The 25,764-nt window shown below is 42.1% G+C and overlaps 1 protein-coding gene across 1 annotated transcript; it reads left to right on the top strand.

Annotated features, from left to right (window-relative positions):
* The first annotated feature begins 12,705 nt into the window (after positions 1–12,705).
* Positions 12,706–24,975, top strand: LOC139440454 (WD repeat-containing protein 87-like). The gene is made up of 5 exons (XM_071220075.1): positions 12,706–15,536; positions 17,558–17,644; positions 18,194–18,354; positions 18,806–20,320; positions 20,456–24,975. The coding sequence occupies exons 1-5, from the start codon at positions 12,706–12,708 to the stop codon at positions 24,973–24,975; spliced, it is 9,114 nt and encodes a 3,037-aa protein (XP_071076176.1).
* The last annotated feature ends 789 nt before the right edge of the window (positions 24,976–25,764 follow it).

The following is a 25,764-nucleotide window of genomic DNA, read 5'->3' as shown; positions in this document are numbered from 1 at the left end:
AGACTGTTGGCATTAAATGAGGTAATGCACAGAAAGCGCTTGCTGCTTAAGTAAATTTTCAAAAAATGATAATGCCTGTATTAATTCTCTGTTGAGGCTGTAACAAATTACCATGAATTTAGCTGCTTTAAATACCATAAATTTACTTTCTCATAGCTCAGTAGGCCAGGAATCCAGGTAGCCATGACTGGTTTCTCTGCACTGAGTTTCACAAAGCTGAAATCAAGGGGTCTGCTTGCTGGGTTCATGTCTAAAGGCTCTAGAAAGAATCTGCTTCCAAGCCTATTCAGGTTCTTGATAAAAACCAGTTTCATGTGATTGTAGGACTGGAGCCCCTGTTTTTGCTGGCCTTCAGTTGGGGGTTACCCTTAGCTTCTAGAGGCTTCTTCCCAGTCCTTGCACTTGGGCCCCTGCATTTCAGAGCCAGCAGTGGAATATCAAATGCTTCCTACCCTTGGAATCTCTCTATGTCTCCTTCTGCCACCTTTCCCTTCTGTTCTGCTCTCTCTTGTGCCACACCTCTCTGATTCTAGCTGGAAAAATGTTTCTGCTTTTAAGGATTCATTTGATAAGATTGCCTCTCCAAATACTCCAGGATAATCTTCCTTTTTATAGGTCTGTAACCTTAATTACACCTGCAGAGTCCCTTTTGTCATTTAATTTAACATATTCACAGATTCCAGGGACATCTTTTGTGGGACCATTCTGCTTACTACAATGCCTTCTCATAGGTTGTTTTAAGTATTAAATGAAGAAGCCCTGGATGGTGTGGCTCAGTGGCTTGAGCCCCAGCCTGCAGACCAAAAGGTTGCTGGTTTGGTTCCCAGTCATGGCACATGCCTGGGTTGCAGGCCAGGCCCCAAGTAGGGGGCGTGTGAGAGGCAACCGCATATTGATGTTTCTCTCCCTCTCTCCCTCCCATCCCCTCTGTCTAAAAAAAAATTTTTTTAATTAAAAAAATTTAACTATTAAATGAAGATAGATAAATTATGGATATAGTTAATGTGTCTAATACTTTATATATGTGGTAGGTGTTTACTTTATGGTGGCTTCCCTTAGCTCTGAAGAAACTTTTTTCACCCCAGAACTTTCAGCCAGCCCTTCTCATCACATGTATCTGCCTTGTAAAGCATTCCTCCTTTTGAAAAAAAATAAATACCACTTCTGTTCCAGGAAAGCTGCTTGTCCTCTGAAGGTTCGTGTCTCAGTGTATGAAGCACACCTCTCTTTCTACAGAGAGGTGGAATAGGTCCTGTTGTTACATATTATTACTATACACTGTCCTTAACATTTAATACAGTTGTAATTTGTTTTCAATTTACAGAAGTTGCAAAAAAATAAAGAATAATAGAGCCAATATTCATGTGCCTACAACTCAGAATTTCACATTTGAAATTCATTGTGATCAATTTCTTCTGTAATTCTCGAATGTCTAGATGCTTTCTCCTAGCATAATATTTTCAAAGTTTATCCATATTGTAGCATGTAACAGTAGTTAATTCCTTTTTATGGCTGAATAATATTCTACTGTAGACTACTATTCAGTATATATTACAATATTATTCAGTATATATATACAATAGTATATTTTACACACGCACACACCAAGTTTTGTTTATTCCATCATTTAATGGGCATTTAGATTTTTTTCCATTTTTAGGCTATTATGAATAATGCTACTGTGAACATTTAACTACAAGTTTTTGATTGAAGACATGTTATTTTTAAGACTTCATGTTTTTAGAGGACTGGTAGGTTTATAACAAAATTGAGAGGAAGGTACAGAGATTTTCCGTATACTATCTGCCTCCACACATACATAGCCTCTCTCATTTTCATCATTCACCAGAATGGTACATCTTTATTACAGATGAACCTACATTGACCATGTGATATCATAATGACGCTGCCCATTGTTTACGTTAGGGTTCACTCTTGGTGTTCCATATTCTATAGGTTTGGACAAATGTATAATAACATCCATCCATCATTATAGTATTTCTTAGAGTACTGTTACTGCCCTGAAAATCCTCTGTGTTCTGCCTATTCATCTTCTCCCAACCCTGATAACCACTGATCTTTTTTTTTTAGAGATGAACACATTTTATTAATTGAAATTCTTCTTGAAACTGACATTTTATTTTTTTAAAATATATTTTATTCATTATGATATTACAGTTGTCCCATTTTTCCCCCTTTATTTCCCTCTGCCTTGTACTCCCCTTCCCACCATCATTCCCCCACCTTAGTTCAGGTCCATGGGTCATACATATAAGTTCTTTGGCTTCCCCATTCCCCATACTATTCTTAACCTCCCCCTCTTTATTTTGTACCTACCATTTATGCTTCTTATTCCCTGTACCGTTTTCCCCATTCTCCCTACTCCCCCTCCCCACTGATAACCCTCCATGTGATCTCTATTTTTGTAAATCTGTTCCTGTTCTAGTTGTTTGCTTAGGTTGTTCATGTGTTTTTCTTTTCCTCTTTTTTTAGGTTCAGTTGTTGATAGTTGTGAGTTTGTTGTCATTTTACTGTTCGTATTTTTGATCTTTTTCTTAGATAAGTCCTGTTAACATTTCATATAATAAGGGCTTGGTGATGATAAACTCCTTTAACTTATCTTTATCTGAGAAGCACTTTATCTTCCCTTCCATTCTAAATGATAGCTTTGCTGTAGAGAGTAATCTTGGATGTAGGTCCTTGCCTTTCATGACTTTGAATACTTCTTTTCAGCTTCTTCATGCCTGCCGAGTTTCTTTTGAGAAATCAGCTGATAGTCTTATGGGCACTCCTTTGTAGGTAACTGCCTCCTTTCTCTTGCTGCTTTTAAGATTCTCTCTTTATCTTTCATCTTGGGTAATTATGATGTAATTATGATGTGCCTTTGTGTGTGCTTCCTTGGGTCCAACTTCTTTGGGACTCTCTGGGCTTCCTGGACTTTCTGGAAGTCTATTTCCTTTGCCAGATTGGGGAAATTCTCCTTCATTATGTTTTCAAATAAATCTTCAATCTCTTGCTCTTTCTCTTCTCCTTCTGGCACCCCTATGATTCAGATGTTGGAATGTTTAAAGTTGTCCTGGAGGTTCCTAAACCTCTCCTCATATTTTTGAATTCTTGTTTTTCATTCTGTTCTGGTTGAATGCTTATTTCTTCCTTCTTGTCCAAACTGTTGATTTGAGTCTTGGTTTCCTTCCCTTCACTGTTGGTTCCCTGTACATTTTCCTTTATTTCACTTTTCGTAGTCTTTGCTTTCTCCTCTATTTTGCAACCATACTCAATCATTTCTGTGAACATCCTCATTACCAGTGTTTTGAACTGTGCATCTGATAGGTTGGCTTTTTCTGGAGCTTTGATCTGTTCTTTTATTTGGGCCATATTTTTTTTTTGTCTCATTGTAAGGGGTGGTGCCTTTGGTATTTGCCAGGGTGGGGATATCCATGTTGCTGTGTTGTGGTGCTGTATGTAGGGGAGGGGACCAAGAGGGAACAATGCCATTCGTTCAGTTGTTGGTGGGTTTTCAGTCACTTCCTCCACTAGCCACTAGCAAACTGGGCTCTTCTGATGCTGATTCGGGGCTGGGTGGGGGTTTGTGTATGTTCTAGAACCCTGTGGGTCTCTCCAACGAACACTCCTGTGGGGCTGGGAGTTTCTCCTGCTACCTCAGTCCCCACAGGTCTTTACAGCCAGAGGTTTTGAGCCTTTCTCTCCCCATGCTGGAACCCTAGGTTGCATGGTCTGTATTGCTCCCCAGTTGTTCCTCCTGGTTTATTTGCATGCAAATGTGGGACCACCCACTGCCAGTCTCCGCCTTGCCACAAATTGTCTCTGACCCTCCTACTGGTCTGGATGAATGTTTTTTTTAATTTAGTTTTATTTATTTTATTATTTTATTTTTTATAAATGTTTTATTATATATCAATAATTATTGTGCATTTTGTTTTGTGAAATATCTTTCTTTTTAAAGTGGTAATTTATTTAATGTTTTATTTATCATTGCCGTTTTCTCAACCTATTTTTTAATTAACACTTTTATTGTTGTTCAAGTAGAGTTTTCTGCCTTTTCCCCCTACCCTCCCCTACCACCCCAAACTTCCCCACCTCCCTCTCCTGTTTCCACCCGCCCTTGTTGTTGTCCATATGTCCTTTATAATTGCTCCTGTAAACCCTTCACCTTTCCCCCTCCTTTATCCCCTCCCCTCTCCCCTCTGGTCACTGTCAGCCTAATCTCAATTTCAATGTCTTTGGTTATATTTTGCTTGCTTGTTTGTTTTGTTGATTAGGTTCCTGTTAATGGTGAGATCATATGGTATTTGTCCCTCACCACCTGGCTTATTCACTTAGCGTAATGCTCTCCAGTTCCCTTCATGCTGTGGCAAAGGGTAGGAGCTCCTTCTTTCTCTCTGCTGTGTAGAATTCCATCATGTAAATGTACCATAGTTTTTTGATCCATTCATTTACTGATGGGCACTTAGGTTGCTTCCAACACTTGGCTATTGTAAATTCTGCTGCTATGAACATTGGGGTGCATAGGTTCTTTTGAATTGGTGTTTCAGGACTCTTAGAATATAATCCTAGCAGTAGAATTGCTGGGTCAAAAGGCAGTTCAATTTTTAGTTTTCTGAGGAAATCCCATACTGTTTTCCACAGTGGCTGCACCAGTCTGCATTCCCAACAACAGTGCACTAGGGTTCCCTTTTCTCCACATCCTCTCCAACACTTGTTTGTTGCTTTGTTTAGGATGGCCATTCTGACTGGTGTGGTATCTCATTGTGGTTTTAATTTGCATCTCTCTGATGGTTAGGTATTATTGGCAAATATGGCTTGCCATATAGTTGGTTCTCTTTTCATTTTAATGCTGTCTTCTTTAGCCATGCAGAAGGTTTTTAATTTGATGAGATCCCATTTCTTTATTCTCTCCTTTATGTCCCTTGCTTTAGGGACATATCATTGAAGATACTGCTGCATGGAATGTATGAGATTTTCCTGCCTATGTTTTCCTCTAGGATTTTTATGGTGTCATGACTTATATTTAAGTCTTTTATCCACCTTGAATTCATTTTTGTGTATGGTGTAAGTTGGCGATCGAGCTTCTTTTTTTTTTTTTTTTTTTTTGCATGTAGCTGTCCAGTTCTCCCAACACCATTTGTTGAAGAAGCTATTTTTATTCCATTTTATGATTCTTCCCCCTTTGTCAAATATTAATTGACTATAGAGACTTGGGTTTACTTCTGGGCTCTCTGTTCTGTTCCATTGGTCTATGTGTCTGTTCTTATGCCAGTACCAGGCTGTTTTCATTACAGTGGCCTTAAAATCCTGATCAAAATATTGGCAAAATGCATCCAGCAATATGTTAAAAAGATCATACACCATGACCAAGTTCGATTCATCCCAGGGATGCAAGGATGGTACAATATTCACAAATCAATAAACATTATACATCATATAAACAAAATGAAAGACAAAAATCACATGATCATAACAATAGATGTGGAAAAAGCATTTGATGAGGTATAGCACCCATTTATGATAAAAAACACTTAGGAAAGTAGGAATAGAAGATGCATTCCTCAACATAATAAAGGCCATATATGAGAAACCTACAGCCAACATCATAGTCAATGGTCAAAAACTTAGACCTTTCCCACTAAGATCAGGAACAAGACAAGGATGCCTGTTTTCACCACCCTTATTCAACATAGTATTGGAAGTCCTAGCTACAGCAATCAGACAAGAAGAAGAAATAAAAGGCATCCAAATTGGAAAGGAGGAAGCCAAACTGGCATTGTTTATAGATGACATGATAGGGTACATAGAAAATGTACACCAAAAAACTCCACCAAAAAACTACTAGACTCCACCAAAAAACTACTAGACCTAATGAGTGAATTTGGCAAAACAGCTGGATACAAAGTCAATATTCAGAAATCAAAGACATTTTTGTATGCCAACAATGAAATATCAGAAACAGAAATCAGGAAAAAAATCCCATTTGATATAGCAACAAGAAAAATAAAGTACCTAGGAATAAATGTAACCAAGGAGGTAAAAGACCTGTACTCAGAAAACTACACAACACTGAAGAAAGAAATTAAGGAAGACACAGACAAATGGAAACATATACCGTGTTCATGGATTGGAAGAATTAACATCATCAAAATGTCCATACTACCCAAAGCAATTTATAGATCCAGTGCAATCCCTATTAAAGTACCAATGGCATATTTCACATATATAGAAGAAGTATTTCAGAAATTTATACAGAACCATAAATGACCCAAATGTCTGCAGCAATTTTGAGAAAGAATAACAAAGTAGGAGGGATCACAATACCTGATATCAAACTGTATTAAAATTATTATTTCTTTAGACAGAATTGTTGGTATGCTCTATGGTATTTCCCCTTCTCTCTTGTTTTTCTTCCTTGTCTGGACAAGTGAGGTACATTTCATAGAATCATTTGGAGAACATGATAGGTATCCCCCAGAATTTGGAGGTATCTAGGTTCTAGGTACCTTATGCCTGGAAAAATGTTTAAAAGTGTATAAGTTATTCAGAAGCTGGTCATGAACCAGCTCTGTCTAGGGAAGTAACTCTCTCCAAGGTAATAGAGTGGTGTCAATTTCAGCTCCCTAACTGTCATGGGCCCAAATACTATCGCCTCTCTTTGCCAAGGCAGTACTACCCTAGTCCTAGCCATATGGTCAGTTTGGGGCTCTAATAACCACATCTTTTCAGGACCATCACAGAAACAGTTTGCATTTCTTACTGTTTCTTCTCCCAGCCCACTTTTCATTTCTGGCTCCTGGTAATTAACTAGTTATTTTATTCAGAATTTCTAGGAATATGTAGTGAGAGGCTTTCAAATTATTTTAGTCTGGTATCTTGTGAGAACTAGATGTTTATTTAAACTTGTTTAGTGTTTGCTTCCCATATTGTATAGTAAACTCCGTGCAGGTAAATAATAATTCTCATTTACTGCTTTATCTCTAGCTGTAAGCACAGAGTCTGGTACATAATGAACACTGAGTAATATCTGTTGAAAAAGTGAGTGACTTCACATACAGGATGATTTCAGTAGTAAAGAAGGATAGGTATAATTATGTCTACAAAAATGAGCATCCCAGTGAAGACACTTAAAGGAAAACTAGAGAGCCAGGCACCTGTATTATTTCAACTATTCTACAACTGTCTCACTTAAGCTTAATGGTTTTGCCACATTTTTCCTATTTCTAAACTTCACAAAACTCCCACTTCACTCCTGTCCTCTTTTAAAAACCAAATTTATTTAGGGATAATTTGCATGTAATAAAGTATACCCTTTATAAGTGTATGTTCTGATGAGTTTTGACAAACTTATATATCTATGTAACCACTAGCACAGTCAAGATATAGAGCATTCCCATCACTGCAAAAAGTTCCCTTTTACCCCCTCCCAGGTGATCCCTCAAACTCTTGGCCCCAAGTAACCACTGATTTGCTTTCTGTCCCTATAGGTTAGATTACAGTTTTCTAGAATGTCACATAAATGAAATTATATAGTATATGTTTTTCGGTGTCTGGCTTTTACTCACTGTAATGGTTTTGAGTTTCATCCATGTTGCTGCAAGTATCAATTTATTCTCACTCTCTTCTTTTTGAAATAAGAGTTTCTCCTGCCTCTAAAGGAGTGCTTTTGCTTCTTTCCTTCTCTAATTTTCTCTGTTGTTCTTCCCTTTCTCAATTCTTTAATTTCCATTATAATATCAGATGTTGTGATTAAGTTGCTCTTACCTTCCACAGGTGCTATAATCCAAGATGTCTGTGAAAAGCTGGAATATCACAAGGACGTTGTCTTCACCTAGACTTATTCCTGAGTGGAAGGACTTGAAATTCCTCATAAATAATATCCTGAAGGATATAAAGGTGATGTGTATGAGAGATATGCACATGGTGGTGTGGACTAATTATCTACTGCTGCCCAGGCCTGCTGTGGCATGAACACATGTGCACAGCTTTGGAAGGGCCCTCCCACATCCCTAAACAACTCCCCATTCTAGATTATGATGATTACATTAGTTATATACATTCTGTTATAAATATAGAAAATGGGCTTACATGGATTAAATAAGCAGGAGGCTTCGTTGTCTTAATACCCATGTTCTTTTTCTGTCTTTTCCACCATTTTTAGTATTTTAGCTTATTATCTTAAGGTTACAAGATAGTTGCTGCACTTCCAGATATCAGCTTTAAATTGCAAGTAGGTAGAAGAGAGAAAGTCAGAGAGCACAGGGCTATGTCAGCCTTAGAGGACTACCGTGCCACTCTTGTGTTGCCAGAATTTTGAGGTTCATGATTACCCTAAAGAAGATCAGAGTTTTTACAGGAACTACTATAAAGGACACATGGACAAAATCAAGGGGGAGGGTGGAGGTGGGGGAGGGAGGTGGGTTCAGCTGGGGTGGGGTGGAGGGATAGGGAGAAAAGACACACGACTGTAATTGAATAACAATAAAAAATTAAAATTAAAAAAATAATAAATCTCTGAGATTCACTATGAAAATAAATAAATAAATAAAAACATGAAGTCTCAGCACAAAAAGAAGATCAGAGTTTTGTTGGGATGGAAGAAGAGAAAAGAGGAAGAAAGAGGAGTTGATATGGAGCAGGCAACCCCAACAGTAGTGCCAGGCACAGATATATGACTTGGGTTCAAGATATTCTTAGTCTTTTTAAAGAGTCTGCTATAGAAAAGCATTGATATTGTTGAATGACTGAACAAATCGTTTATATATGAAGTCTGGAAAGGAGAAAAGGAATGGCGATTTACAATGGAATGAGGGGTATGTAAATAAGTTTTCTAATTCAATGAAGAGGGATAGTAGATTGGGAGCTCAGACACCAGGGTCCTTTTTCTCAATTCCACTGTGGTCACCGAATCATCAATAACGGTGGGTTCTAGAAGCTCTCCAGCTCTCTGTATTCTGTATTGTCTAAGAATACAGAAAGATCTGAAAGTGACAACTATAGGGAGAAGATAAGATTCTGGGTTGTAAATATTGGCATCAGTATAGTCTCAAGTCCTTTTGTCATGCAGGAAGCAGACATGATGAACATTTTGAAATTTTTAAACAGATTTTATTTACTTATATTTTTAGAGAGAGGGAAGGGAGGGAGAAAGAAGGAGAGAAACATTGATGTGCGAGAGAAACATCAATAGGTTGTTTCTGCACACCCTGACCTGGGGACCTGGCCTGCAACCTAGGCTTGTACCCTGACTGGGAGTCAAACCAGCAACCTTTCAGTTCACAGGCTGGCTCTCAATCCAAGAATAGTGACGGTGGGGCAAGCCACAGGGTCTAGCTGTCATACTTGGTGGACATTCTATATCTGTGAAGTATGAGTTTCCCATAGACAGTATATCATGAGTGTGATTGTGACGGAAGTGGTCCTTTGGATGTAGGCAGGGACTTTGAAGAGTTGTTTCAACTGTGACAAGTAGAGATATCTGACAAAGTTGGGTTCCTTAGTCATACTCATATACGATTGTATCCCTTTCTTTTGAAGCCCTTGTTTTGTACAATAATTTGTTAGTTTTTTCTTTAACATATGTTCCCCTTTTCCCCCACTGGACTCATCTTTTGAGAGCTAAGGCCAGAGGAGAACAAAGATGGCGGCGTAGGTAGACACACTGCGCCTCCTTGCACAACCAAAACTGACAGAAAATCGAATGGCAAGGAAGTCCGACCCCAAGGAAATAAAAAATAAACATTCATCCAGACAGGTAGGAGGGGCGGAGACGGGCAGCCAGGTCGGAGAGGACTCACGTTGCCGTGGTGGGACCGAGACTGGCGGAGTGTGGGACAAACGGGGCAGGCAGTCTGACCACTAGCAGACCCTGCGGCCCCACATTCACGCAGATAAACCGAGAGGGCCAGACTCAGAGTGGCGGAGAACGGGGCAGGCAGAGCAGCGGGTAGCACCCAGCGGCCCCACATTCGTGCACAGATAAACCGGACAAACGGCGCAGAGCAAAGCGCGGGGAAATAAAGCCTCAGACCTCTGATTGAAAGCGCCCATGGGGGTTGGGGCAGCAGCAGGAGAGACTCCCAGCCTCACAGGAGAGTTCGTTGGAGAGACCCACAGGAGCCTAGGGCGTGCACAAGCCCACCCACTCGGGAACAAGCACCAGAGGGGCCCAGTTTGATTGTGTGTAGCACAGTGGAGGATTGGAGTCGGGAGGAGAGTGGAGCGGGCGCCATTGCTCCCTCTCGGCCCCTCCCCCACGTACAGCATCACAGCGCAGCCAGCGTTACCCCGCCCCGGTGAACACCTAAGGCTCCACCCCTTAAAGTAACAGCCGCACCAAGACAAAAAAAAAAAAAAATGGCCCAAATGACAGAACACTTCAAAGCTCCAGAAAAAATACAACTAAGTGAGGAAGCGATAGCCAACCTATCAGATGCACAGTTCAAAACACTGATTATCAAGATGCTCACAGAATTGGTTGAATCTGTTTGAAAAGTAGATGAGAAAATGAAGCCTATGCTAAGAGAAACAAAGGAAAATGTACAGGGAACCAATAGTGATGCGAAGGAAACTGGGACTCAAATCAATGGTGTGGACCAGAAGGAAGAAAGAAACATCCAACCAGAAAAGAATGAAGAAACAATTCGGAAAAATGAGGAGAGGCTTAGGAACCTCCAGGACAGCTTGAAATGTTCCAACATCTGAATTATAGGGGTGCCAGAAGGAGAAGGGGAAGAACAAAAAATTGAAAACTTATTTGAACAAATAATGAAGGAGAAGTTCCCTCATCTGGCAAAGGAAATAGACTTCCAGGAAGTCCAGGAAGCTCAGAGAGTCCCAAAGAAGCTGGACCCAAGGAGGAACACACCAAGGCACATCATCATTACATTACCCAAGATTACACAGAAGGAGAGAATCTTAGAAGCGGCAAGAGAAAAGGACACAGTTACCTACAAAAGAGTTCCCATAAGACTGTCAGCTGATTTCTCCAAAGAGACCTTACAGGCAAGAAGGGACTGGCAAGAAGTATTCCAAGTCATGAAAGGCAAGGACCTATATCCAAGATTACTGTATCCAGCAAAGCTATCATTTAGAATGGAAGGGAAGATAAAGTGCTTCTCAGATAAGGTCAAGTTAAAGGAGTTCATCATCACCAAGCCCTTATTATATGAAATGTTAAAGGGAGTTACCTAAGAAAAAGAAGATCAAAAATATGAACAGTAAAAATGACAGCAAACTCACAGTTATTAACGACCACACCTAAAACAAAAACAAGAGCAAACTAGGCAAACAACTAGAACAGGAACAGAACCATAGAGATGGAGATCACATGGAGGGTTGTCAATAGGGGAGTGGGAGGAGGAGAGGGGGGAAAAGGTACAGATAATAAGTAGCATAGATGATAGGTGGAAAATAGACAGGGGGAGGGTAAGAATAGTGTAGGAAATGTAGAAGCCAAAGAACTTACAAGTAAGACCCATGGACATGAACTATGGGGGGGGGGGGGAATGTGGGAGGGAGGGGGTGGGTAGGATGGAGTGGAGTGAGGGGGCGGGAAATGGGACAACTGTAATAGCATAATCAATAAATATATTTAAAAAAAAGAGAGCTAAGGCCATGTCTCTTTTGCTTAGCATTGCATCCCATGTCTGTGATAAAACGTACCAGCCTTTCTCAAATGTGATTCTTCATAGAACCACTGCACACAGAAAATGAATCGAGGGGCTATTTTTACAGTTCTCTTAAGGATGGCACATAACTAGTAGCAGTCTAGATGCATAGGGGAGAAATTAATTCATTGTGTAGCATGGATACTTTATGTTTAGAACATTAGGGCTTACTTCTCTTATGGAACCTTGGTCGAGAAAGGCTGGAAGTACTTCGATTAATTAGGATGTATTCTGAGTAAGGGATGACTCCCTCAAATAGTACCTTCCAGAAGTAGGGTGGATAAATGTTGGTTAGCTAAAAAACAGCAAACATCCATTAATCTCTCAGTAAATTTTATGTGAATGAGTGGGTACTCAGGCTACTCTTCTCTTTCAGGTTGGTGGAAAACGAAAGAATGATACAGTTGTACTGAGTGACTGGCCTGAGACTCTGTACCAGGAGCCTCACCATCCCCAGAACAAGCCTTTCATTTGCTTCTACTCCATCAATGTCAACTATTTTGTCTCCTTAGACTGGGTGGAACCATATTCAAAACAAATGCAGGTAAAGCTATCTCATCTTTCCCATCCCCTCCTTTTTAATCCATTTTATGTGCATCACACCTAAACTGTCCTGATCTCAGAATGAATTATGAGGGTGATTGTGAGTTAGTTCATACCTTTCCCATGTCCCAAATTGACCTGGATGTAGTAATCCCTGCTTACCTCTAGTCATCAGAGGTAAGTCATCACTCATTTTTCTCATAAAACAGACTAAAGGACAAGGAAAGGGCCTTAAGCATGGTGCTTCTATCATATACCTAGCTCCTAGTACCAGGAAACTCCCAAAGTCAAGCTGTCCAATCTTTCCTTAGTCCCACAAGAGGGAACAATGATCCAAACATCGAACCTTTTCCTACCCCTTGTTTGCGGGACATAATCTGTCTCCATGGTCAGGCTTTCATCTCTCATCCTCTTCTAGGCAATACTTTGGATACATGAAAAAAATACAGAAATGGAAGGAATGATAGAGAAGATGAAGTTTCACATAATGGATCAAGTGCCACCTATTCAAGCAATGGTCCACACAGGTTCCTACCACATGTTAATTGCCTACTGTGGTGACATGCGCCTGTGGCTCTTTAGAGATCACCACCAAGCATTCACATCTCTGGGTACAGTGCCCTGTCGATTCTCCGTCAGCTGCCTCTGCTATGACTCAAGAACTGAGATATTGCTTTCTGGTACCTTGGGGGCTGTGGTTACCTGGTTTATATTACCAAACGGCAGGGGCCTCCAGATGGCACAAACAGTGCCCATGCTTGGTCATGAGCTTGTACAGGGTTTTTCCCTGAATGGCCCCCAGGGCTCCCTCCTGGCCCTTTGTGAGAATAAGGTGAGAGTCTTCACAGACCAAGGTCAGGGCCAGCTGAAAGAGGTAAAGAACTTTACTCCCATAGCCAGTGGCTCCTCCATCACCTGCTCCTTCACTTGTGTCTCTCAGAGATATTTCTATGCTGGAAACAGAGATGGAGAGATCCATGCTTGGGGTCTAGACCGGGGTAATTTCCTCCACAGCTTCCAGGCCCATTCCTCATCAGTGATATGTGTCCATAGTCATCCAGAGACCCACACCTTATTAACTGCAGGCAGTGAGGGTGTGGTAAAGGAATGGAATCTTGCTTTTGGGAACTTGCTGCGGCAGCTGAATATTGATGAGGATCTGCAGCAACTGCAGTTTATTGATAACAACACTTTTTTCTGCCAGACTACCAGCGCTTTCTCATTGCACAACCTACCCTGTTTTTATAGCCTTTTCAATGTCTGTGGCTCTGCTCTCCAGCAAGTGCAGCGAGTCTACTGTGGCCATAATTGGACTCGGATTTTATGTGCCACGAAGGATGGTTTGTTGCGCTTCTTGTCTCCAGTAACAGGAGATCTCCTTGTTATCACCTGGCCTCTACTTGTCATGGATAAGGCTGTGGTTTGGGCCTATGACTCAGACAGAGAGGAACTCTTTGTGGCAACAGACAGTTCAGAAGTTCTGGTGTTTGATGCAACACGCTCTCCTTGCACAGCCAAGTATCTTGTGTGTACTTCAGTAACCCGTGGGGATAGAGTAAGATGCCTTGCCTATGTGCAGTCCCACTTGGGTAATGGCCTAGTAGGGTTGATGTTCTGTGGACATGAAAGTGGCATTGTGAGAATCCTATCCCATTATAGTTGTGCCCGAATAGAGCAGACTGTTCACTCTGGGGCAGTATTAGCATTGTCCACTCTGGAAGGTCCCCAGAAAAACTCCTTGCTTTGTTCCTATGGCATGGATAACACTGTTCAGCTGACAGAAGCTGTACTTCAGGAAAACAAAGTAATTCTGCAGTTTGTCAGCAAAATTTTCTGTACTTGTCCCTTGAAACATGTAATACTCTTGCCGGGTTCTGTGGGTGCCATCACTGAGAACCACTGCTGGTGCCTCTGGCACTACCAAGATTTTCTGACATCTTCAGAATCAAAGAAAAGCTATATACTTAAAGAGACAAGATGCCTGCACCAGTGTGCTATTACTTCATTTGATGTCTGCCTTTCCCTGAAACTTTTTGTCACAGGGGGCATTGATGGCTCAGTCCGAATCTGGGACTTCCATGGTAGACTCATAACTAAGTTGGACTCAGCATTGCATTTTGGCCCACTCTGCTTTGCCAATAATCGGGGTGATCTGCTTTTGGCTTTCAATCAGAGTCTTTATCTGGTCTCCTGCTTAAAATTGCTCCCTCCAGCTCAGCTTTTTCACCTAGCTGTCCTAAACAATGCAGACGAAATACAGGAAGTCCCTAAACCCTTCCTGCCTAGCTTTTTCTTTTCATTTGAAATAGTATTTATACCCAAGTTTGTCTACCTTGGACAAGGGCTGCAGGAATTACAAGGGCTAGAGGCCCTTGTTAACAAACGGGCCATTGCCTTTGACAATACTGTGCCCCATGTTGTAGAGGAAGAGAGACATATGTCTTCTGTGATTCAAAAAGGACCCAAATTACATTTTTTGGAGGATAAGGATGTTGATTTTTCTACTCTTCACCCCAAGCAAAATCGTCCCCCATACTCGGTACCTGCTCAGTTACGGCTGGCTGGCTGGGATGGATTGAACCCCTACCACATATTACGGTGCTTCTTTGGTCAAGGGCGGCAATGGCCCTTTGCTCCTGATGGCTACATTCCCAACTCAGTGGTCCGTGCCTGCCTTTGGCCTGAGGGAACCCCAATCTTCCTACTCTGTGATCTGTACCCATCCTACCGAAATAAGGACTGGAACGGGATTGAACTCTTCAGACGCCAGGCATGGTCACCTATAACTCTAGTAAAAGAGAAAACCTCAAATAAACAGGATAAAAAACCTCAAATAAACAGTAAACAGGATAAATCCAAGAAGTGGAAACGTACTTTATTTGATGTTCTTCTAAACATGCCAAACCTAAATTGGATAGGAAGAAAATTTGATGAAGGACTTATAAATAATTTAATTGAGGCCATCCTCAACCTCACAGTTTACTGTTCAGTAGAGCAATACGAGACATATACTAGTGTCCTGGCACAAATTTTTGCCACTTATCAAGTATCTTCAAGTTTGTACTCTGAGACTGCCTGTCGCCTCCTGGAAGATACAACCCATTCCAATCCACGGATCCGTGAGCTAGCCTGGGAGACGCTAGAGAGGTTAGGCCTCATGAGCCCTCTCTTTGCTATTCCACTGGCTATGGGATTGATGGACAGCAATGAAAATGTGAGGGCTAAGGCCTTACAACTTATGATAAGAGTCGCAGGCATCCAAACTAAGACCATGCTGGTAAGCCTGCTGAAGAAACGAGGAACTTTCCAGGACATGCAGTAAGTTGGGTGGTGGCCTTCCCCCATTCCGTTCCTTCTTGTTGCTAACCTCCAGAATCTGATTGTTTCACCTTTTCTACAACGCTTTTTCTATTCTTTTCCTCTCCCTATATTCTTTGTTTCTATTTGCTTTTCTCCCCAATGCCCACACCTTTTTTTCCTGACGATTGACTAGCCTGCTCTTCCATCATTTCCTCACTTCCTTCAGATTGCCCAAGACGGCCCTGGCCGGGTAGCTCAGTTGGTTGGAGTGTCTGTCATCCTGATGTGCCAAGGTTGCAGGTTCAATCTCTGGTCAGGGCACATACAGGAATCAACCAATAAATGCATAAATTAAGTGGAACAACAAATTTATATTTCTCTGTTTCTTCCTCTCTCTAAAATCAATAAATAAAAGTTTATGTTTTTTAAAATATGTTTTATTGATGATGCTATTATAGTTGTCCCATTTTTCTCTCCCCTTTATTCCCCTCTGCCTTGTACCCTGCCCCCCACCAGCATTCCCCCACCTTAGTTCATGACCATGGGTCATACATATAAGTTCTTTGGCTTCTCCATTTCCCATACTATTCTTAACCTCACCCTCTCTATTTCGTACCTACCATTTATGCTTCTTATACCCTGTACCTTTTCCTTCATTCTTCCCGCTCTCCTTCCCTGTTGATAACCCTCCATGTGATCTCTATTTCTGTGAATCTGTTCCCATTCTAGTTGTTTGCTTAGTTTTTTTTTTTTTTAGGTTCAGTTGTTGATAATTGTGAGTTTGTTGTCATTTTACTGGTCATATTTTTGATCTTCTTTTTCTTAGGTAAGTCCCTTTAACATTTCATATAATAAGGGCTTGGTGATGATGAACTCCTTTAACTTGACCTTATCTGGGAAGCACTTTATCTGCCCTTCCATTCTAAATGATAGCTTTGCTATATAGAGTAATCTTGGATGGAGGTCCTTGCCTTTCATGACTTTGAATACTCCTTTCCAGCCCCTTCATGCCTGCAGGGTTTCTTTTAAGAAGTCAGCTGATGATCTTATGGGCACTCCTTTGTAGGTAACTGCCTCCTTTCTCTTGCTGCTTTTAAGATTCTTTCCTTTTCTTTCATCTTGGGTGATGTAATTATGATGTGCCTTGGTGTGTTCTTCCTTGGGTCCAACTTCTTGGGACTCTCTGAGTTTCCTGGACTTCCTGGAAGTCTATTTCCTTTGCCAGATTGGGGAAGTTCTCCATTATTTTTTAAAATACATTTTCAGTTTCTTGTTTTTCCTCTTCTCTTTCTGGCACCCCTATGATTCGATTTCAGAACATTTAAAGTTGTCCCAGAGGTTCCTAAGCATCTCCTCATTTTTTTGAATTCTTGTTTCTTCATTCTGTTCTGGTTAAATGTTAATTTCTTCCTTGTGGTCCAAACTGTTGATTTGAGTCCTGGTTTTCCTTCCCTTCACTGTTGGTTCCCTGTACATTCTCCTTTATTTCACTGTTCGTAGCCTTCACTATTTCCTCTATTTTGTGACCATACTCAAATCATTTCTGTGAGCATCCTGATTACTAGTGTATGTGATAAGTTGAACTGTGCATGTGATAGGTTGGCTATCTCTTCATCACTTAGTTGTATTTTTTCTGGAGTTTTGATCTGTTCTTTCATTTGGGCCATATTTTTTTTTGTCTTGGTGCACCTGTTAAGGAGTTTTGGGTATTTGCCAGGATGGGGCAATCCATGTCACTGTGTTGTGGCACTGTATGTGGGGGAGGGGACCGAGAGGGAACAATGCCATTTGTTCCACTTTTGGCCAGCTTTCAGTCACTTCCTCCATTACGCACAAACAAATTGGGCCCTTCTGGTGCTGATCCTGGGTGGATGATTTTGTGTACATTCTAGAACCCTTTGGATCTCTCCAATGAACTTTCCTGTAGGGCTGGGAGTTTCTTCTGCTGCCTCAACCCCTACAGTTTTTTTGTCAGATGTTTTGAGGGCTTCTTTCCCCATGCTGGAACCCTGGGTTTCATGGTCTGTCTTACTCCCTAGTTGTTCCTCCCAGTTTATCCACATGAATGTGGGAGTGCCTGCTCTGCCAGCTGCCCCATCACCCAGTCTACCAGCCACTGCCTTGCTGTGAGTTGTCTCTGCCCCTCCTACCAGTCTAGATGAATGTTTCTTCTTTGACTCCTTGGTTGTCGAACTTCCATTCAATTTAATTTTCTGGCAGCTCTTATTATTTTTGTTTTTAAATTTGTTGTTGTCCTTCTTTTGGTTGTATGAGGAGGCAAAGTGTATCTAACTATGCCTCCATCTTGGCTGGAAGTCCCCCAATAAATATATTTTTTAAAAGCTCCAATTTCCAGCTCTTATTACCCAAATATAAGACAAATTGGGTTTAAAAAAAAGATTATTCAGGACTCAGGTCCAGAAGTCTTCCAACCAAAAAAGCATCTTGTGTTACCCTAACTATTCCTTGCTGGCCTTGATTTGTCTTTATCCACCCTTTACTTCAGTCTACTCTGTTTTAAATATCTATTTTATACCTGCCTCTTCCACTGTAGTTTCTCTTCCTCTGTCTCTTCCTCCTCCTTCCCCCCTCTTTTATTCCCTTTCTCCCCCATCCTTCTTTTTCTGCTTCATATCTGACTCAATATTATCCTTCTTTTCCCTTGACTTCTGTAGGCAGGAATTTATTGGAGAAACCTCTCTGGATCAGCTTCTGGGGATTCAAGCTAGAGATATCCAGTACCTACTTAGTCTGGTGGAGCAGCAGCTGAATGAAAACTTGACGCTGTCACATAGAGACCAACAATTTACATTTTCTTCTGATATATCAAAGACTGGTGAACTTGAGGCCCTTTCTGAACAAACACTCATACCTTGGTCAGAACCTGAAAAGACCACCACAATGAAGGAAAGAATGACATATGTTCAATCAAAAAGCAGAAATCTTAGTATGTATGGGGTAATATATGGGACATATTTGGGTTTCATATAAGGACATCAAAAGGCGGAGTCAATAAGAACAAGGTATATAAAAAGATACCAGTGGGAACAGAGTTAGGTAAGGAGGCTTTTTCACAGAAAGTAGCCTTCCTGGGAAAGATCTATCCCACAACAATTACCAAGGTCTTGTTTATTTAGGATATGGAAGATAGGATATTTTTGCACTGTAAAGCCTCAGTCCCTTTGCCTTTGTACCTCTTATAGCAGTTCATTGAGCTAGGTATTACAAAGGATCTCACTCGGGACATCTGTGGTTTTCTTAACTATTTTCTCCCAATATCTCTGCAGTTGAAAAGGACCTGAAAGTTTCCAGGAAGCAGAAACAGACAGAATTTGTAAAATTTAGCTCTGTGTCGGTGCCTTCAAAGGATGAAGGTGAACAAACAGAGGCTAGGAGATCAGAGCAAATTGATACCCAGGATGCTGCCATAGAGCCAGAGCTGCCACTCAGCCCAGTCAAATCCCAAGAGGATGTTGGATCAAAGGAGATCACATTGGACATCATGGAAGCTATGGGAGCCACAGAAGTCATGGAAGCCACAGAAGCCATGGATGTCAGAGAGGCAGTGGAGGCCACAGTGGTTGTGGAGGCCATAGATCAACATGGCATGGAAGATTATGAAGAGATGACTCCTAAGCTGGAAAGACAAAAACAGATGAAAAGGCATTGGAAAAGGGCAATGAAAAAAAGCCGTGAAAAAGCAGATATGAAGTTGAAAGAGAAAAAAGATTTGAAAGGTATTTCAAAGATAACTGCAGAAGAACCCAAGGAAGAAGTCATAGAGATAACTGAACAAGAAAATGATACAGAAAAGAAACTTGAAAAGAGTGGCCGTGGTTTGGCTGGGACCCCTGGACGCATACCTAGATCAGACACCAGGTGTTGGCGGGATGACATTTGCTCCCTTGCCACCTCAAGAATAGCAAGTTCCCATCCAGGAATGGTCAGGGATCTAAGTCAAGAATTGGTGGACTTGGCTCAGGCAGTGCTTGCTCCTGGAGAGCCCAGCTGGGATATCTTCCAAGAGATCTGTCCCCTTTTAAAGGGTTCCTCAGAATTGTATCACAAAGTGATGGAAGAACAACCTATTATAACAGAAAAAGTGGTTAAAGAGGTTGTCAAGGAAGAAGGAACAATGGAACTGAGAGAACAAGGAGGCAAAAAGGTAGTAAAGAAGGGCAAGGCATTTTCTCAAGTCAAGAAAAAGAAGATTGCTTCCTTAAAAGATCATCTAGTCTTGGAGAAAAGGAAATTTGAAAAGGAAGTAAGGAAACTGGCCAGGCAAGATGGGAAAATAGCTGAGGAAGAAAAGAAACTGAGTAAGCCAGAGAAGAAATTAATGCAGGAAAAGGAGAAACTCGCCAAAGATAAGCAGAAGCTGACCCATCAGAAAGAAAAAATAGCTTGGGAAGAAGAAATACTGGCTTCCTCACAAGAGAAATTAACTAGGGGAGAACAGAAGTTAGTGCTAGGAGAAAAGAAACAGACTGGAAAAGAGGGGAAACTACTAGGGGCAAGAAAGAGTGTGACCTGGAAAGAGAGGGAAGCAACATCAGAAAGGAAGAAGTGGGACTGGGAGGAGAACATGCTGGCTCAGGAAGAAGGCATGTGGACCCAGAAAGAGAGGTTACTTATCTGGGAAGAGAGGAAGTTGTCCCAGGAAGAGGAGAAGGCAGATGAGGGAGAGGAGAAGCCAGGTGTGGACAAGAAGCTGGGTGAGGAAGAAAAGTCAGGTGAGAGAGAAGAGAAGGAGCAGGGTGAGGGAGAGGAGGAGGAGCTAGGTGAGGGTGAGGAGGAGCTGGGTGAGGAAGAGAAGCCAGGTGAGGAAGAGGAGGAGGAGCTGGGTGAGGGTGAGGAGGAGCTGGGTGAGGAAGAGAAGCCAGGTGAGGAAGAGGAGGAGGAGCTGGGTGAGGGTGAGGAGGAGCTGGGTGAGGAAGAGAAGCCAGGTGAGGAGGAGGAGCTGGACTGGGATGAGGAGGAACTAATCCTGTACCTAGAGAAACAAGTTGAGGAAAGAAAGAAAAAGCCCCACAAAAAGAAGAAACACTTCCTGGGTGTGGAGAAACATGTTAAGGAAGAGGCCTTGAAGAGGGGAAAATTGGCCCAGAAAGAGGAACATTTGTTTAGTGAAGAGGAAGGGCTTTCTGGGGAATTGGGAAAATGGACATTAAAAAAGGGAAGTTTGGCAGAGCAAGAGATTAAATTGACACAAGAAAAAAAGAAATGGTTAGTAAAGGAGAAAAAAGAGGTCCATAGAAAGGAACAAGTTCAAGAAAAGAAAAAACAAATTAAGAAACAGGAGAAAGACCAGAAAGAGAGGCAGGCCAAGAAAGATGAGAAAGAGGCAAAGGAAAAACAATTAGTCTGGAAAAGAAAGAAACTGGGCCTAGGAGAGGAAAAGTTTGGGGAAATGAAGATATTGTCACAGGAAGATAAACAGACCCGGAAAAAGGTGAAAAAGGCTTGGGAAAAGGAAAGAAGGGCTCAGGATGAGGAGGAAACAGTAAAAAAGAGACAACAGGACTGGGGAAAAAGGAAAGTGGACCTAGGAGAGGAGGAACAGGCTAAGGAAATGGAAAAATGGTCACAGAAAGAAAAGAAACAGGATCAGAAAGAGGAGAAGTTGTCTGGAAAAGTGGAGAAAGAGGCTGTCAAAAAAACCCGACAGGCCACAGAAAAAGTAAAACCTGTCCCAGAAGAGGAGAAAAAGATGAAGGAAACTGGGGAAGTGTCCCCAGAAGAAGAGAAACAAGTCATGAAAAAAGAGAAAGAATCTAAGGTAGAGGAGAAATGGATTGGGAAAGATAAGAAAGCCACTGGGGAAAAAAAACAATGGTCCCTTGAAAAAGGACAACTAGCTCTACAAGAGGAGAATCAGGCCCAGAAGGAGAGAATATGGGGTCAAAATGAGGAAAAAGACAGTGAGAAGAAAGAATGGGCTTGGGAAAAAGAGAAATTGTCCCTAGAAGAGGAGGAACAAGTTGGTGAAAAGGAGAAAAAATCCCAGAAAAAGGAGGAAAGGGAATTGGAGAAAAGACTGACCAAGAAAGACAGTAAACTGGCTAAGGAAGAGAGACATATTTCTAAGAAAGAAAAGGAAAAACCCAGAGAAGGGATTGGCATAACTAAGAGAGAGGGAAAAATAACCGAAGAAGAGAAAGAACTTATGAAAAAAATAGGTAAATTGCCCCAGGAAGAGAGGCAATTGGCATATGACAGGACCAAAGAGACAGGTGTTGCCAAGAGAAAAAAGGAAAGAATACAGGCAATAAGGGAACTGGCTATGGAAAGGAAGATTAGCTCTGAAAGAAAAGAAGCTAGTTTCAGGGGAAAAGATTTACGGAAGAATGAGAGTCAGTTGTTGAGGATCCTGGCTAAAACAATTAGAGAAATTAGTACAGTGCCATTGGAAGAAATAAAAATACCTGAGGAAGAGAGATCATCCATTGTGGGAAGGAGTGAAATTGATGACCAGAGGTGGGAAATTCTTAAGGAACAGGAGGAAATAACCAAAGAAGAGAAGGAGCTGGATCAGAAAGAGAGAACAGTAGAAGGTGATAGGCTGCCCACAAAAGAGAGGACACTGACTGATGAAGAGAGCTTGGAGGAGGACCAAAGGCTATTAGACAAGGTCCAGGAAACAATACCATTAGATAAAATCCAAGTAGAGAGTTTGTTAAAGGAGATCCAGGAGCAAAATCTATTAGGAAAAAGGCAGCTAAAGAAACTTCAGAAAAGAATTGAGAATAAGCCAAAAAAGACTCCAGTAAAGTGGTTATTAGAGATTATCAGAGATATACTGTTTGAGAGCTTGACTGAGAAGGAAATAGAAGAAGGTCCAACTGAGAAGGGGAAAGAGGAGGAGAGCTTGAGCAAAGAGGAGGAGGGGAACCTGAGTGAGAGGAAGGAGGAGGAGGAGAGCCTGGAGGAGAAGGAGAGCCTGATCAAGGAGAAGGAGAGCCTGGTCAAGGAGGAGGGCCTGGAGGAGGAGGAGGGCCTGGAGGAAGAGGAGGGCCTGGAGGAGGAGGAGACCCTTGAGGAAGAGGAGACCCTCGAGGAGGAGGAGAGCCTGGAGGAGGAAGAGGAAGAGAGCCTGGAGGAGGAGAAAGAGGAGGAGGAGGAAGAGGAGGAGGAGGAAGAGGAGGAGGAGGAAGAGGAGAACCTGGAGGAGAGCCTGATTGAGGAGGAGAGCCTGGAGGAAGAGAGCCTGGAGGAGGAGAAGGAGAGCCTGGAGGAGGAGGAGAGCCTGGAGGTGGGGGAGAGCCTGGAGGGGGAGGAGGAGGAGGAAGAGGAGGAGGAGCGCCTGGAGGAGGAGAGCTCAAGTGAAAAGGAAGAGGAAGAAATGGAGAAGGTTGAGAAAAAAGAGGAGGAGGGAGAGGAAAAGGAGGAAAAGCAGAAGGATGAGGGCAGCTTGAGTAAAGAAAAGCAAGAGGAGAGCATGCTCTCACAAGAGGAGCGGTTATTGAAAACAGAGCTCTCAAAGGAAGGAGTGAGTTTCTCACAACTAGTGAAAGAAGGTGTGATTCTCACTGAGGAAAGGAAGGGTACAGCTAGAAGGGAAGTGCCTTTTAAGAAAGAAAGATTGCTTGATGAAAAGAGAGATCCCACATTTACGGAGAAGCCTATTTGGCCAACAGATCCAAAGAGCCCCTTCAAAATACCACTCTTGGTAGCCCTAGGAAAAAAAGAGGGCATGCCCCTGAAAATATTAGGGGATCATTTGGATTTGGAAAAACAAGAAAGTCAACTTGGAGCACACCCCAAGACAAGTTCATGGGGAAAACAGGAGAATGTGCTCTTGGAGGAATCCTGGGGCATATTTTTACCAGCCATGGAAACAGGCTTAGAGACCCAGATCCCAGAAGGCCTCCACAGGCCAGGGTTCCCCTTACCTGATCTTATCATGAAACCACAGAAACCTAAACATAGGCCCAAAGGTGGCAAGTGGAAGTGGTTCTCTAAGTATAGGGATTCCTCAAAGGGGAAAACTGAGGGTCAGGCCCCAGCTCCAGCTCTGGCCCCAGCTCCAGCTCTGGCCCCAGCTCCAGCTCTGGTCCCAGCCCCAGCCCCAGCCTCAGCCCTCGCACCAACCTTTATGTCTATGCTAGCCAAAAGGCCAGGCTACTCAGAAGCAAACTTCTCAGATGAGGACTGGATTAATAATGCCTTAATAAGGCTGAAATCAGGAGAGAAACTTACCAGGGACAATTTCCGTAGACTGAGCCAACTCCTCAGAGACTTCACTTCAAAGGGATACTTGAAAAGGATGCATCTGTCCAATCTTAAAGCCATTGCTAAACACCTCAGGCAGATCCTAGAAGTAAGTAACACAGATATACCACAACCCTATAAGGATGTTTTGAGCCCACTGCACCTAAAAATGATCCCTCCAGCTAGAAGAAAAGAAAAAGAGAGCTGTCTAGAGCCAGTCTCTATCCGTGAAGCCGTGTTACCATCAGCTCCTAGGAGGACTCAAACCCCACAAGCTCTCAAATGGCATCTCTTAGCTGAGTCCTATAGGAAGAAGCAGGCACAACAGTTATCCACTGCTGTCAAGGGGATAAGGCACATTTATCCAATCAGAAAGGATAAAAAATCCTTGGCCTTGATATTCCAAAAGGACTTCTGGGCCTCGAGGGAGAGGGATGAGTCCCCCAAACTTCACAAGGCAAAGAAGAAATCACTGCCCATCCCTGCACCAGCATTACCACCAATTACTAAGATAATTCAAGTCCCAACGACTATAAATTGGCATCTTCTAGGAGAGCCTTATAGGAATGTGCGGGTACAGCAATTAACCAGTGCTCTCAAAGAGATGGAAATGAGACACATTTTTCCTGCCCCAAGAGAAATTTTCACAGGTGCCCATGCTTCTGTGGATAAACAAACCCTAGCACTGATGTTTCGGAAAGATCTCAGGGCTTTTAAGGATAAAGGCAGGCTCCCCACGTTGCCCCAGTTGGAGAAGAAGGCAAAGCCTGCCTCTAAAGAAAAGGAAGAGGTGCCTCTATGGGAGACATTTGTGGCACTGTACCATGTTTTGCAGATGTTGCAGGAGCGATATGCAGAAGATAGTGCTGCTTGGATGGAACAGTTTTACCAGCTCATGGACCTGTACCAGGTTAAGTCCCCCAGAATCCAGAGGCTTCTACTAGAGTTGCTGCAGAGAAAGGAACTCCAACCCCAAGAGACCATCTACCAAAAGGCCCTGAAAACCAAGGAGCTGGCACTTGGCGAACGGTTATTCTATGGCCTGTTTTGTGGTAGTTCCCATGCTCCTTCAGGTCCCCTCAAGTTCCAAGAAGTTGTACCCCTATCTGGGCAGAACAAGGTGCATAGTATCCAACCTGTGGGCATTGCTCATTATGGGTTCCTAGAACTTGCCTGGAAAAGCCTGCCTCAAGTCAATTCTTACCTTACTGAGAAGCTGCCCACCATCCATACTCCCACTCTCTAATTTGGCCTAATGTTAGTACTTTGCGGTCTTACTAGAAAATGAGCTTGGGTCACAGATTTTACGTCTCATTACTTGTTCCCCAGTCCAAGGTGGGTGGAGCTAGACAAGAGCTTATCTTCATTCTGGTCCAGAAACCTGCCTCTCTGTGCTGAATAAAGTGACATTTATCATTTGTAACAAACATTGTGATATTTCTCTTCCTCCTCAAGCCTGGAAGTAGCCAGAGAAAACAGATGACCTTTGTCCTAAGGGGGACAATTTTTTCAGACAGTGGGCTACATCGTTTGGAGGGCATTTGATCATTTCATAGAAAAGTCAGCCCTGTCTCTCAAAGTTTTTGGCCATTATTTCCTTTTCTCAAAGGATCTTGGAGGGAGAGTGTCTCACATAGGTGGGCATTTATTTATTTAGCATTAATATGAGAGAAAAAAACCCCAATTTTTCCCTTTTATAAACTTTGAACTAGACTTAAGTTCCTGAACATCTCTATGCCTCAGTGTTCTCATTGACATAATAGGGATATGGAGTGAAATAATGGTTAAGAATGGCAACTTTGAATTCAGAATTCTCATTCTCGTTCCAGTCCTTGCTCTGCCACTTATTAGTTCTTTTGGTTTCTTAGTTTTATTAGTTCTTAGGTTTTATTAGTTCTTAGATTTATTAGCTCTTAGTTTTGGGTTTCCTCAAAGTAAGATGGTGTTAATAATGCCTGCCTTAGTGAAATGCTTAACAGTTCTGAACATAGTTTTCTCTCTAATGGATAGCAATTTTCATGGGAGATGTGTATGA

This window comes from Desmodus rotundus, chromosome 12, assembly GCF_022682495.2.
Source record: "Desmodus rotundus isolate HL8 chromosome 12, HLdesRot8A.1, whole genome shotgun sequence".
Classification (NCBI taxonomy): Eukaryota; Metazoa; Chordata; class Mammalia; order Chiroptera; family Phyllostomidae; genus Desmodus; species Desmodus rotundus.
This window is presented reverse-complemented; position numbering and strand designations above follow the sequence as displayed.